Source organism: Aspergillus fumigatus, chromosome 8 (assembly GCF_000002655.1).
Source record: "Aspergillus fumigatus Af293 chromosome 8, whole genome shotgun sequence".
NCBI lineage: Eukaryota > Fungi > Ascomycota > Eurotiomycetes > Eurotiales > Aspergillaceae > Aspergillus > Aspergillus fumigatus.
This window is the reverse complement of record NC_007201.1, coordinates 1173672-1186413: the sequence shown is the minus strand read 5'-3', so window position 1 is coordinate 1186413 and position 12742 is coordinate 1173672. Positions and strand designations below refer to the sequence as shown.

Genomic DNA, 12742 nt, shown 5'->3' with positions numbered 1-12742 from the left:
TGATCGTAGGTTCTCCTGGTCGACTCCATTCTCACTTCCTCGTGAGCTGCGTGGTTAAACTATCCGGCGGACCTGGTTGAGAGCTGTCTGGGGAGCAGAGCCCAGAATATCCCAATCCCGACCAACAAGCCAACCATAATCGGCTGCATAACCTGTACTCCTGTCTTTGAAGCGATTGCTCCAGTCATGAAGGGGAACGCAGCCGATCCAGCTTGTCCCAAGCTCGCTGTGAAGCCTATTGGCGCGAAAATCAGCACAAGGATCAAATGCAAAGAGGAGAGAGTTTCGGCAGAATTAAACGGCCCACCTAAAGCGCCAATGTGAAGTTCCTGTGGGATGACTTTCGTCAGGACATATAGTCCGACAGGATAGAATGGACCGATGAAAAAGCCTATCAACCATGTCAGCCACCGTCTCAAGGGATGACTAGAAGGTCGGCTCGAAAGAGCTACCCACCCAGAAGACAAACGGTGACTGCGTTCGCGATAATGTTCGGTATCAGCCAGAACATGACCTGCAGCGCTATGGAGAGAGCAATATAGAAAAACACCATCCGACGCTCACCGAGCTTGTGCGTGATGTCTGCGAGGAGGACCCGCCCGAGTGTGAACCCCGACCAGAACCCAGAGGCCACATAGCCTACTTTCTTGGGATCTCCGTGTCGGACGGAGACGAGGAATTGGACCAGCCAGCCTGGGGGGCTCAAATATTAGCTCTTGCATGCAGAGGGTGATGGCAAGTCAGCTCCATACCTCCGGACGCTACTTCAGCACCGACATATAGGAAGAAGAAGCCGTTGAAGATCCAGACCACTTTATTGGTCAGTGTGGCCTTCAATTCGGCATTGGCATCTTTGGCATTAGAGACGTTTGGCTTGAATAGACCCCTCCGGAACGTCCAAGCCAGGAGGACAACGTTGATCACCCCCAGAATAAACATCGCGAGGTAGTAATAGTGCCAGTACGGTGTTCGAGAGGCGATAGTATTTGCGATTAGCGGCGCGATGATCGTGCCGACTCCATAAACAGCATGGAGAATGCCGAGCCATCGATGCGCGTTCCTGACCGTGACCGTGAAAACATTCGCTTGTGCGTCTTGGAAAGCAACGCCCATGCCGGTGAAAAAGAAGGCAGTCATGAAAAGAGGATATGGAGGTTTCCAGAACATGAGCACGTACCCAAAGCACTGGATCGTGGCTCCGACAACCAGTGTCCCGCCGCTTCCCAGCCTCGAGCAGACGTGAATGTTGGCGAAAGATGCCACTAGCCATCCGGCGAAATTGATCAAATAGACCATGGACACTTTCAGCAAGCCAATATCATATGCAGGCTGAAGGTATGGAATGAGCACACCGGTGGCAGCGTCTGAATATATCGATCAGTCCGGATCTTTCCCACACACCAGCTGTGAGCAACAACTTACCGTTCAAACCGGCCATCATCACCGCGTAATTGGTGCTAATCAGTCTGCCGACAACCTGGCTAGCATCTTTCTGAGTAAAGAAAGACGACTCCTTCGAGGTCGAGTTTTCCACGTCCTCTACGCTGCCGTCATTCTGGTTCTCCCTGTCCATGGCCTACTGAAGGTTCTAGCCTGCAATGGCTCCACGAGAGAGTTCCCAGCCATTGCTGGCAGTGCTGGCAATTAAATATGCATGGTCAGTCGGTATCGCTCCTCGTGCCCCTCTCACCTGAGTCATTGTGGTCACCATTACTGTTAGTTAGGCTATCGCGGCTACATCGCGTAAGCCAGTTAAACAGGTCGGACATGTGGCCGGCGCTCCGTGTACCGATTTTTTGAATGCAATGCAGATTGTCTGAACTCTGCCATAAAAGTTATGCCCCATACTGATAGTGCTTTTCTCAATTGCTTTTCAAATTGCTGCGTGAACATGCTCTCTATTAACTGAAAATAACTGCCGTTGCCTGTCACAGGGTTGTATGGAGGCAAAGTGCTAACCCCGCAATTTGATGTGTGGGGGTCACGGACTCATGCACCATCCAACGATGCATGGTCGATGCATCAGATCTGACATTCACTCCGCAAAAGCAAGTAGCATGGGAGTCACTGCTCACTTTTGTGGAGACGTAAGCACTCGAAAGCACTCAAAAGCAGCTGGATAATTCTTGATTTTCATCTTTGTTAATTGACATCCTTCCTGCGTCTGTCGACGGAAACATAGGCAAGTTTTGGTACAGTCTGTTCGCAGCTGTTTTGGGTTGGTCTCTCATTGACAAGGTGTGTTCAGAGTATGACGGCTCTAGACGGCGCTCCGTGAGCAGTAAAAGCTGATACCAGACTACTCCATATTGGCATCGCAGGTCCAAGGACGTCTCCAAATAAGAAGCAATTCTCATATGGGATATAGGTCTGTTATTGTCCTCGGTTGTGGTGGTGGCTCAACGTGCAAATGCTCTAGAGTCGGTGATCCAGAGCAGAAGATGACCAAGATCAAGATTCTGAGTTGCTGTGAGGCCATTCTGGCATAGGATACTGTCGACTGCATCCCTCCGAGGGACATGTGTGGGTGCTTCGTCTGCCACCAGTTTCCACAAGAGATTGTCGACTGAATTCGTCAACGATCAGCCTTATGAATGAAGAGGAGGTAAAATCTTGCTTCGTTAGTCTCGAATCTGACGGATCAAAGATCGAATTCTTTCACAAGTATCTAGTCATGTCGATATTCCCATGTATCTGGCACAGCAGCAGGTGTGCTACTCCCAACCTGATCGAGATAGTCCAGCAGAACGCCGATGATCATCGTCAAAACGTAAAGAGCCGTGGTCAACCGATCCCGAGCTATCCAGCTTCTCGCCCGAGGCTTGTCTTGCCCGACCTCCTCTGCGAAATATTTTTCGTTCGCCGAATGGATGGCACTCTACGAACTACTTCGTCGGGGATAGACAAGCAAAACACCTATCTTCCCCGCTCGAGAAACTGAGTCAATATGCCGTAACTGATGGAGCATCTCCACACTGGTGCTTCGAGATGCTGACGGCAATGATTTTACACGATTCGGCCAGGCGGGAGTTGGTATCTATTGAGTAACAACTATTACTGTGTCCACTCGGACGCACTTGCGTGGCCACCAGAGAGTGGATTTGGTTCCATTCTCTTCAGGTCACCTCTTCGTACTATCGGAAGTAGTGGGACCGTCGAAGTCGGGGAATGATGCCTGGACCCTGGAGACCGGACAAAACATGGGTTCTGTGCGGGGTCCGGGGTAATATCCACGGGGGAAAGCATGTCGCTTCAAAACCAAAATATCCGGCTGTAGCCGTGATTTTGATCAAAGCATTACATGGTTAAGCGGTAGCTCGTAGCCGAAATGCTGCGGAACCGTGCCTTGGACCTCGTAGAAAGCCCCAGTTTCTTCGGATCGGATATGACGATTGTCGACTTGGCCAGATATAACGGAGTACAAGTGTAAAGCTTCTCATTTGATAACAGAGTAGACAGCGGATTTTTCCGACACAGAAAATACCTTAAACCAAAACCTCACTGGAATTTTAGGCAGAGGTTAGATTAAAGCGTCCATTCAAACAGTCTGTTGTTAGGTTGGATGAATTACGAGATCATTCCTCTGGACTCAGACTGGTGTAGCTACGTAGTGGTAAGCCCAACAAAGTGATCTGGACGGAGTAGATGGACGAGCGATGATGGATGACTTAAGGCATCCCTCACGTAGTTAACTAACGAACTAGTCAACTGACCTAGCTACTTAAACTAGCTACTGAGCAGTTAACTAGTTGCTCCGTAGTCAACTATAACCAATCTGCTAGCGCTACGGCAGATCTGCATTGAGTGGCATAAATCCAAGGGACCTTTAATTCATTCGGTCTGTAGGCAGGACAATCCTGTTCTGTCCGATCCCAACTCATTATTGACGCTGATTGATTTGATCTTGAGCATTATAACCAATACAGAGGCAGACTTTAGTAATGATGAATCTACCTCAGAAAAATATTCCGAATGTACTGTGTACTGTAGTAGGAGTAAGGTGGTGGTGGTGGTGACAGAAAGCGTCACCAGGAAAGGCTTAAGTAATCTAGATCCCTGGGACTATCTAGTCCCTTGGCAGCGAGACAAGTCAAGATGCGGCCAGTTTATTCGACTGCTCTATCTTTCAGTAGCTCATGTCTGACAGTCATCATTCTTCTTCCCTGATTTCCCAGTGCGCGTATCTCTCGCAAATCCCAAATCTCTAACTCTTAAAGCTGGCTTTTTGCAAACGTCCAACCGCAGACAGACATCGGATAGCCTCGTGTTTTGCTTTTCTTCTTCCCCAGGTCCCACAGCGGATAATTTTTTTGCGGATTTTCGGGATGGACACCGCCGTTGCGAACAGTTTTTGTTACGTTCGAAATGGATGATTCGTTCTGTTGGCCGAAGTGGGATTTCTCACGGCCCACTGCAACCACGCGATCCATCGCTGGTGGCGGGCAAGGCTCAAAGCATGATGGAATGGGACATAGAAATCTGCGGTTCCACTCCCATCGAATGGCCCCGAGTCAGAGTCAAGAGTCAGAATCTCAGTCAGTCTGGCCGACAGGGGCAAGATGAAGGGAAGGAATATAACATCCGAGGAGAGTCGAGATCTACATCGTGTTTCTGCCTCTTTATCTTCCTAGCTCCTCCGTGCTTTTCCTGGTTGAAATTTCCTCTCAACAGGGCTGTTGCTCTACCATCGCTTTTTCAGCTTGAATCATTGGAGCATTGCAGCATTTCTATTCTTTTGTATTATACACCAAGCTTGGTATTTTGCTGTTTGGGTTTACGAAGAAGTTGCTAGACCAGGGGAAAACGCCCATCATGATTCAGAGTGTCAATGATCCTCCTCTATCCAACCCCGAGAATTTACAAGAGAAGGGCATTGCTAGCCGGGATGCATCTTTGGCCGAAGACGAGAAGAAGTATGCCGCTACGCTTGCTTACAGGCAAGATGCTTTTGGCGATGAGTCGAATGCGGAGGTCAAATATAAAGTCATGAAGTGGTGGTAGGTATTTCATATTCAGTGCCCATGACTGTTAGGACAACCACCATCTGACAATATCCTCCCGTCATAGGCAATGTGGTCTGCTGATGGTTGCCGAGACTGTCTCGCTGGGTGTTCTGTCGCTGCCTGCTGCTGTCGCTGGCCTGGGCCTGGTCCCGTATGTTGACCACTTTTGAGCCCCCCGTTCGATCGGCTGCTGAATCTTCTTTTGCTTTAGTTCTGTCATTCTTTTGGTCAGTCTCGGTATCATCGCAACGTACACGGGATATGTTCTTGGGCAATTCAAGCTACAGTACCCGTGGGTACATAACATGGGTCTGGCCGGTGAGGTGGTCTTTGGCAGCTGGGGCCGCGAGATTCTTGGAGCAGCCCAGATGCTATTGCTCGTCTTCATTATGGCTAGTCATATTCTCACCTTTGTTATTGCCATGAACACGCTCACGGATCACGGGACCTGTTCAATTGTGTTTGGTGTTGCGGGCTTGATTGTTTCCTTCATATTGTCCTTGCCGCGGACTCTGGCGAAGATGTCCTGGCTCTCTCTAGTTTGTAAGATGACCTGCTGTTTGACGCCGGATCTGGCAGCTAACTTCCACCCTAGCTTTTATCAGCATTATCTCCGCGGTGATTATTTGTATGATCGGCGTAATTATAAAGCATCCGGGTGGAAAGGTCATGGCAACTGTCGACACGGACTTGGTCCATGGGTTCTCTGCCGTCACTAACATCGTCTTTGCTTTCTGTGAGTTCCTGTCTTTTGTAGAACTCGAACTCCAACCCGACTAACTGGCACGCAGCCGGGCACGCAGCCTATTTCGGTCTCATGGCTGAATTGAAAGATCCTCGCGACTTCCCCAAGGCCTTGATGCTGCTGCAGAGCGTCGATGTCTGCCTTTACATCATCGCCGCCATCGTCATCTACGTCTACGGAGGTGACGAGATTGCTTCACCAGCACTAGGGTCCGCGGATCCGCTAATCTCCAAGGTTGCCTACGGCATCGCCTTGCCTACTGTAGGTCCACACCGGCATTTGAAAACATGTCTCCAGTACTAATGCTGCTCAGATCATCATCGCCGGCGTCATTAACGGCCACGTTGCTATTAAATACGTCTACCTCCGCATCTTCGCCAACAAAAAAGAGCGGATCCACAAAAGGGACTGGGTGGCCGTGAGCTCCTGGGTCGCCATCGCGCTCTCCCTCTGGACCGTCGCCTGGATCATCGCCGAAGCCATTCCAGTCTTCAGCAACCTGTTGAGCTTGATCGTAAGTCTCTTCCCGTCCTTTTTCTTCACCTTAATCTCTGACTCGTTCATCTTCAGACTGCCCTCTTCGCTTCCTGGTTCACGTACGGGCTCAGCGGTATTTTCTGGCTCTACCTCAACCGGGGCCAGTACTTGTCCTCCCCGCGCAAGATGTTTCTGACGATCGTCAATCTCTTCTGCCTGGTCTTTGGCGCCGTGCTTTGTGGTCTGGGCTTGTACGTCTCCGGAAAGGCGATCCATGATAACCCCAGCAGTATGAGCTTCTCGTGCGCTAATAATGCTTAATATTGTTTCATCTTTGCGACACTTTTTGCATTGCACGACATATTGGCTTTGGGTGTTGTATATATGGGGCAATGAACAGTGGCATCGGCTGCCTTGTATATATCGATTCGTCAAATGTCTTTGACATGAAGTACCTTTTTGTTCGTCTTGAATTCGTCTGTTTCCTTTATTTTCCATTTGGTCAGTAAGAGATGATGTAATTGTACACATGTATGCGGAGAACAGACAGATCAAAGAAAATGTAACATCCGAGAGATCAATATGCTTGCAGCGCTCAAGTAAAAATGCTATGCATGCTAGGTATGCGCCCTATTGCCCTTTGCCAGATTGGATATCCCGTAAACACCATCCCAACCTAAAACACCACCGGTACCTGAAATACTGAAAACAATAATCGAAGAAGAAGCGACGACCAGTGTAAAGGATATGGACATGTCAGCCGCGACTTTCCCTTCTCATCCGTCTCCGCTTCCTGCGGCAGGAGTCAATTGCCTCGGGCGTCAGGATATCCGCAGGCGGCTGGAATTCGCGCACCTCCATCTTGGGGATGGGGTGGCCGAACGCCAGGCGGACGCGGCCCTTGCGGTGTGGCGAGAGCGCAGCCTCGCGCAGATGAGGCTTTGCGTAGAATGAGGTGAAGGGTTTATCGGGAGGGGGAGGGGTTGCTGGTTTTGCGACAGCGGGCGGTGCGGTGGAGGATTTGTTGGCGGAGGATTTGCGACGTCGTGGGGCCTCGGTCGATGACTTGGGCCGTTTGCCGGCTGTTGCGGAGCGGGCTTCCTGCTGGAGTTGATGCGCGGCCCAGGCGTCCACGTCGCTTGGGTCTGGGGGTTCGCCGTCGCTTTCGCCGTCGGCGGTGGCGGCGCCGTTGTGGGTTGGGCGTTCGGCGGTAGTATCTGGGGTGCGATCACTACGTTTCCGCTTCTGGGAGGTAGTGTGGTCTCTGTTCGTGGGAGCGGTGGACGGTGATATCTCGGCGCGGCGCGAGGGCTTGTCCTTATCGAGCTTCCGGCGTTTCTCTTCTTCTTTCCAGATTTGGAATTTCTCGATCAGGCTTGCGATTTCTTTCATGAAATAGTCGCGTTTGGGTTCGTAGAGCTTCTTCTCGTGCTCGTGCACGCCAGTAATACCCATGACACGGAGCCAGTCGTGACCTTTGAGCTCGTCTAATAGACGCTCCAGCTGCATCTTCTCATGCTGGGCGCGTTCGCGCTCGATGTTTCGGAGCTGTTTCTCCTGGCGCTCCATTCTCCGGTGGGCGCGGAAATAGTATCCGTCATTGAGAGGGTCTTCCTCTTTGACATCTCCGGGCGCGGCGTCTGATCTCGGCTCTGGCTCTGGTTCCGGCAGAGATATCTTTTCGCAGTCATGGAGCTGCAGCAGAGGGTTCCCAAACGGGGACTCGGAGTCAGGAGTAGAAGATTGTATGGTCAGAGGCTCGGTCAGGTCGTCAATCAACTTGATCGTGGTGTTCTCGGTCAGTAGTTCCACGGTTTTCGGAGGATCCAGACTCAGAATCTGTTCATAGTTCCAGAAATACGACGCCAGTTCGCTCCGCAGCCGGGAATTACTATCCTTGGACCGGAGCGACCGGCGCTGTTCTGGTGCGGCTGAACTGGGATTCGCGGGTTCCTCCTTGGGCTGCGATTGCGGTTCGGTATTTGGATTGGCCGATTTGGGTTTCCTCCTACTGCTCGTCTGTTCAGAGGGCTTCTGCGCATCCACGTCCGATGCGATAGATTGCCGCGGGCGAGACCGGCGCGTCGAACGGGTGGTAGATGTCGGAGTGGACGTAGTGGGTGTTTTGCGGGGCTGCGAATTGGCCTTTGTAGGGGCAGGAGAGATGATATCTAAAGGATCCGGCGACTCGCGACCACTACCACCATGCATATACAGCGCGGCAGAAGCCGAAAGCGGAGTATGACGGTGCTCATGAGATCGTCCCGCAGTGTGCGGGGTGCCGGGGAGCGGAACACAGGCGGAGTTGGACGACGAGGACGAGGACGAGAAAGAGACGCTGTCGCCGGCAGTGGAGGGAGCAGGTGGCCGGCGCGTAGATAAGTGCGGCGGCGGAGGGACGGGCGAATGAGCGGTCGGTCGCACGACCTGAGGGGGTTTGGATGACGGGGGAGCACGATGACTGGAGTTTTCAATAGTTGTGTCAAGTAAGTCGGGAGAGCTCTTGCGACGGCGGGATGAAGGTGGCTGACGACGTTGCTGTTGCTGTTGCTGTTGCTGCTGAAGCCGAGGCCTCTTTGCAGGGGGAGGAGAAGACAGCAAAGTGTTGTCGTGGTTGTCCTGGTGGTCGTCGTCATCATGACCAGAGGCATTGTCATCCCGTCGCACTGAGAAGCGCAGGGATGGCCTCGATCGGACGGCCATGATGATCTGATTGCAGCAGCGGTAGACGACTCGTCATTCGATGAGACGGACTCGTCATGCAATAAGATGATGCTGGTGGTGGACAAGGATGGATATGGGATGAATCTGAAGAGGAGGGTATATATAGGAACATGCTGTAAGACAGGTATATGATGGTGCCTCAATTCATCTTGTGTTGCTCAATTAATTGACTCTATTGCCATTGCACCTGGAATGGAAGGTGAATCAGACCTATTCTTCTGCTTCGTCGCCCTGTCGTCGTCGTCGTCGCGTTCTTTTTTCTTGTTTTTTTCCGCGGTCGCCATTAATTACAGGGATGTGGTATGGCCCAATACAGGATTTGCGGAATAGGAGCTCACATGGAAACGGGAAAATATGTATTATTGTGTCAGCAGAATACAGCATTGTCCTCATCCGCAATCACTATTGTCAGACCCAATGACTCTACGGATTAGAGAACAATAAGGCATTGGAAACTCGAAACGGGATTTTCAGATGAATGAATGAGAATGCGGATTATTAGATGCCATTGTCAGTATGCAATACTCCACAGAGAAAATTGTAGCGTAGTTGATAGCAATGCAATCAAGACCACCTCTCAACGTGGTCATATGCAAATGCGGGGATGCAGTCAGTAGTCATGGAATTTTGAGCTTGACTGGAAACAACACTTTTAGAAACCAACCATACCTCAGCTGCTGAAAGGCATATGATAGAGGATTCGAGGTCAGTCTATATCAGATGATCATCGACAGCGACAGAGACACTTCTTGCCTGCTGGCAGTTGCAAGTTACAACAATATCCCCCACCCCCACACAACGAGGGGAAGATGAGCGACAAGTCGAGAGAGGGATTCCTCAACCTCAAAGATGACTCCCCTGCTGCATTCATCGGAGTTCTTGCCGATCAGAAAGATCATTCTTTCTCCTAGAATGAGAGATATCCATCTACCGGGATACACTGCCCTCCTGCTGCTGTTGCCCCTACTTCTGTTGGAGAATGGAGAGTCCCCACCTTCATAGGCCACCATGATCGAGGAGTCCGTGGGGGTCACAGCCTCATTCCATAGCAGTAGTTCGAATGATCTTTCAATTCCATACTACATTCATGGAAAGGATGATCCAAAAAGGTATCCTATTCCGTAGCAAATAGTAGTACTACATCTTCTCCAAGTCCTCGTGGGTTACATACAGAGTAGAATCGAGCTGCCGCATCAGTTCCGACGCATGCTCCAATGTCATCAGATGCAACTCCACCACCAATAATATCAATAAGAGTTACAATTGCTCTCTGATCTACGGAGTACTCCAAAGTCTCGCCCACGCAATCTGGATTCCGACTCCTAACAGGCCTCCATTCTGTGGGGTCCAGACGTGGGGGTTTCCCAGTGTCCACTCTGTTTCCACTCGCCGCAATGTTTGTAGAACGGCCGTTGAACTTAATGCGATCAATCTTCATCATCGCATCAAATGGGGTCGGCACTGGAACCATATTTCCATTTCTTAATCATGGCAGGCGTCCCACCATCTCTGTTCTCTTTAACAAACCCTTTCCTCCCTTTTTCTGCTCTTCTCTATCCCGATAAATCCTCCAAATTGAGCTCCTCTACCTGGTAACTCTTGTTCCATGCAGGCCTACACTTGAAATCATCTTCTCACGACCACCACAGAAAACAACTGGTATACAGCAACAGATAAAATGACCACAAACGGAACAACAACAAGAAGACGACCCCTCGTCCCCGGCATATACGTGCCAACCGTCGCCTTCTTCAAGGACGACGAGGAAGTCGATCTCCCCACCGTCGAGAAACACGCCGCCTACCTTGCCGACGCCGGGGTCACTGGCATCGTCGTCCAAGGCAGCAACGGCGAAGCCGTGCATCTCGACCGTGAGGAACGCAAACTCATCACATCGGCGACCCGCCGCGCCCTCGATGCCGCCGGAGCCACCTCCATGCCCCTCATCGTCGGCTGCGGCGCATCTTCCACCCGCGAAACCATCCAGTTCTGCAAGGACGCCGCCGACGCCGGAGGAGACTACGTCCTTGTCCTGCCACCCTGCTACTACAAGTCTCTCGTGAACAACGCCGCCCTCCTCGACTACTTCCGCGACGTCGCCTCCGCCTCTCCGATCCCCGTCCTCATCTACAACTTCCCCGGCGCCTCCTCCGGCCTTGACCTCACCTCCGACGACATCCTGACCCTGGCCAAACACCCCAACATCGTCGGCGTCAAGCTCACCTGCGGCAACACGGGAAAACTCGCCCGCATCGCCGCCCAGGCCAAGCCCGACTTCCTCACCTTCGGCGGCTCCGCCGACTTCACCCTCCAGACCCTCATCGCCGGCGGCGCGGGCATCATCGGCGGCGTGGCGAATCTGATTCCGCGCTCGTGCGTGCGCCTCATGGAGCTCTACCGGAGTGGGAAGATCGCGGAGGCGCAGACGCTGCAGGCGGTCGTCGCGCGCGCGGACTGGTTGGCTATCAAGGGTGGGTTTGTCGCGGTCAAGAGCGCCCTGCAGTCGTATCGCGGATACGGCGCGCTGCCGCGGCGGCCGTGTGTGCCACCTTCAGCAGAGGAGGCATCTGCACTGAAGAACGCGTTCCAGGAGGGGATGGAGATGGAGCGGAGTTTCGAGGTCGCGTAATCTGCATGAATTTATGATAGTGACAATTTTTTGACTATTCTGTGTTGTGAATGAAAACATGGCCGATGTTTGCGCTTGCCGTGCCGTGGCGTGTCGAACTATCTACCCAACGTCAATTCCTCGAACTTTTGTCGTCGAGGACTGATGACTCAATAGTCTATAATCGAATCATTGTCAAGATTTCTCTGTATAGAGCGTGGTTAATTCCGAACAAAGTACTTCGCCGACTGGCCAATCGTACTTCTCCACTTCCATCATCTGCGCGGTTTTCGCGTTTTCTAGGCTGCGGCATTTGCCTCCCAAGGACTATCTACATTAGACAATAACCTGCCTCTTCCCCATTCATTATCTGAACTATACATCAATGTTTTCTTCGAACTGTCTCATAAGAGATCAAATTACCTTAGATTAAAAACATCATGCTTCGTATACCCTCACCGTTCACTTCCCGCCTGAGTACGCGCCGGCTACTTTTCTCAAGCAGATCCGTAACCCATTTCCAGCGACTTTACACTTCTCAACCGCAACCTCAGCATCAGGTTACAAAATGCTGCTCGAAGAAGGAGAAGGAGAAGGAGACGGAAGAATCGGTCCTCACATTATCTTTCTGGTCATCTAAACAAGGCTGGAAGCGCGCAGCTGTCAACACCCTCCGCTGTCTGGCGGGATGCACACTAGGTGATTTCTCGGCGCTGTGGGTGCTTCAAAGTTTCTATGGACATTGGGGTATGAGTGCTATTATGGGCGTTTCTAGTATGTGAATCTCTAATCGTTGACCTCAGGTCGACCAGATGACTGATGTTGTGGCAGTGGCGAGTGGAATCACCACATCAATTCTTCTAGAGACTGTCCTGCTCCGACGTGGAGTGGACAAGCTTCCCTGGGGACTGGCGTTTCGGACTGCGACGGGTATGAGTCTCGTCTCCATGCTGGCCATGGAGACGGTGCAGAATCTGGTGGATTACCATCTCACTGGGGGTGTGGTGCTGCTGGATGATCCGCGATTCTGGGCGGCTGCACTGGTGTCGATGGGCGCTGGATTTTTGGCCCCGATGCCGTATAATTATTGGCGTTTGGTCAAGCATGGGAAGAGTTGTCATTGATTCTTTCCGAGTATAAAGTGGTTGCTGTATGTAAGATAGAGTAGATTGTATTAGTGATTTA

The 12742-nt window shown here is 51.5% G+C and overlaps 7 protein-coding genes across 7 annotated transcripts; 3 read left to right on the top strand and 4 right to left on the bottom strand.

The window, feature by feature from the left end:
- Positions 1-59: 59 nt before the first annotated feature.
- On the bottom strand, positions 60-1573 carry AFUA_8G05090 (uncharacterized protein; the record flags this gene model as incomplete). Its single annotated transcript, XM_077805317.1, has 4 exons — positions 60-391; positions 457-693; positions 753-1364; positions 1423-1573. 4 exons carry the CDS (start codon positions 1571-1573, stop codon positions 60-62), a joined length of 1332 nt encoding a protein of 443 aa, XP_077661444.1.
- A 1369-nt stretch (positions 1574-2942) lies between these two features.
- AFUA_8G05080 (uncharacterized protein) lies at positions 2943-4430 on the bottom strand (the record flags this gene model as incomplete). The annotated part of the gene is made up of 2 exons (XM_742220.1): positions 2943-3037; positions 4241-4430. 2 exons carry the CDS (start codon positions 4428-4430, stop codon positions 2943-2945), a joined length of 285 nt encoding a protein of 94 aa, XP_747313.1.
- A 382-nt stretch (positions 4431-4812) lies between these two features.
- AFUA_8G05070 (neutral amino acid permease) lies at positions 4813-6546 on the top strand (the record flags this gene model as incomplete). The annotated part of the gene is made up of 7 exons (XM_742219.1): positions 4813-4997; positions 5068-5154; positions 5215-5546; positions 5599-5739; positions 5795-6009; positions 6062-6262; positions 6319-6546. 7 exons carry the CDS (start codon positions 4813-4815, stop codon positions 6544-6546), a joined length of 1389 nt encoding a protein of 462 aa, XP_747312.1.
- Positions 6547-6981: 435 nt separating this feature from the next.
- On the bottom strand, positions 6982-8928 carry AFUA_8G05060 (acetyltransferase SAS4-like domain-containing protein; the record flags this gene model as incomplete). Its single annotated transcript, XM_742218.1, has 1 exon — positions 6982-8928. One exon carries the CDS (start codon positions 8926-8928, stop codon positions 6982-6984), a length of 1947 nt encoding a protein of 648 aa, XP_747311.1.
- Positions 8929-9719: 791 nt separating this feature from the next.
- On the bottom strand, positions 9720-10420 carry AFUA_8G05050 (uncharacterized protein; the record flags this gene model as incomplete). Its single annotated transcript, XM_742217.1, has 3 exons — positions 9720-9856; positions 9944-10028; positions 10121-10420. 3 exons carry the CDS (start codon positions 10418-10420, stop codon positions 9720-9722), a joined length of 522 nt encoding a protein of 173 aa, XP_747310.1.
- A 178-nt stretch (positions 10421-10598) lies between these two features.
- On the top strand, positions 10599-11762 carry AFUA_8G05040 (dihydrodipicolinate synthase family protein). The gene has a single exon (XM_742216.2). It carries the CDS (start codon positions 10628-10630, stop codon positions 11576-11578), a length of 951 nt encoding a protein of 316 aa, XP_747309.1. The 5' UTR covers positions 10599-10627; the 3' UTR covers positions 11579-11762.
- A 235-nt stretch (positions 11763-11997) lies between these two features.
- On the top strand, positions 11998-12681 carry AFUA_8G05030 (DUF4396 domain-containing protein; the record flags this gene model as incomplete). Its single annotated transcript, XM_742215.1, has 2 exons — positions 11998-12331; positions 12389-12681. The coding sequence occupies 2 exons, from the start codon at positions 11998-12000 to the stop codon at positions 12679-12681; spliced, it is 627 nt and encodes a 208-aa protein (XP_747308.1).
- Positions 12682-12742: the final 61 nt, after the last annotated feature.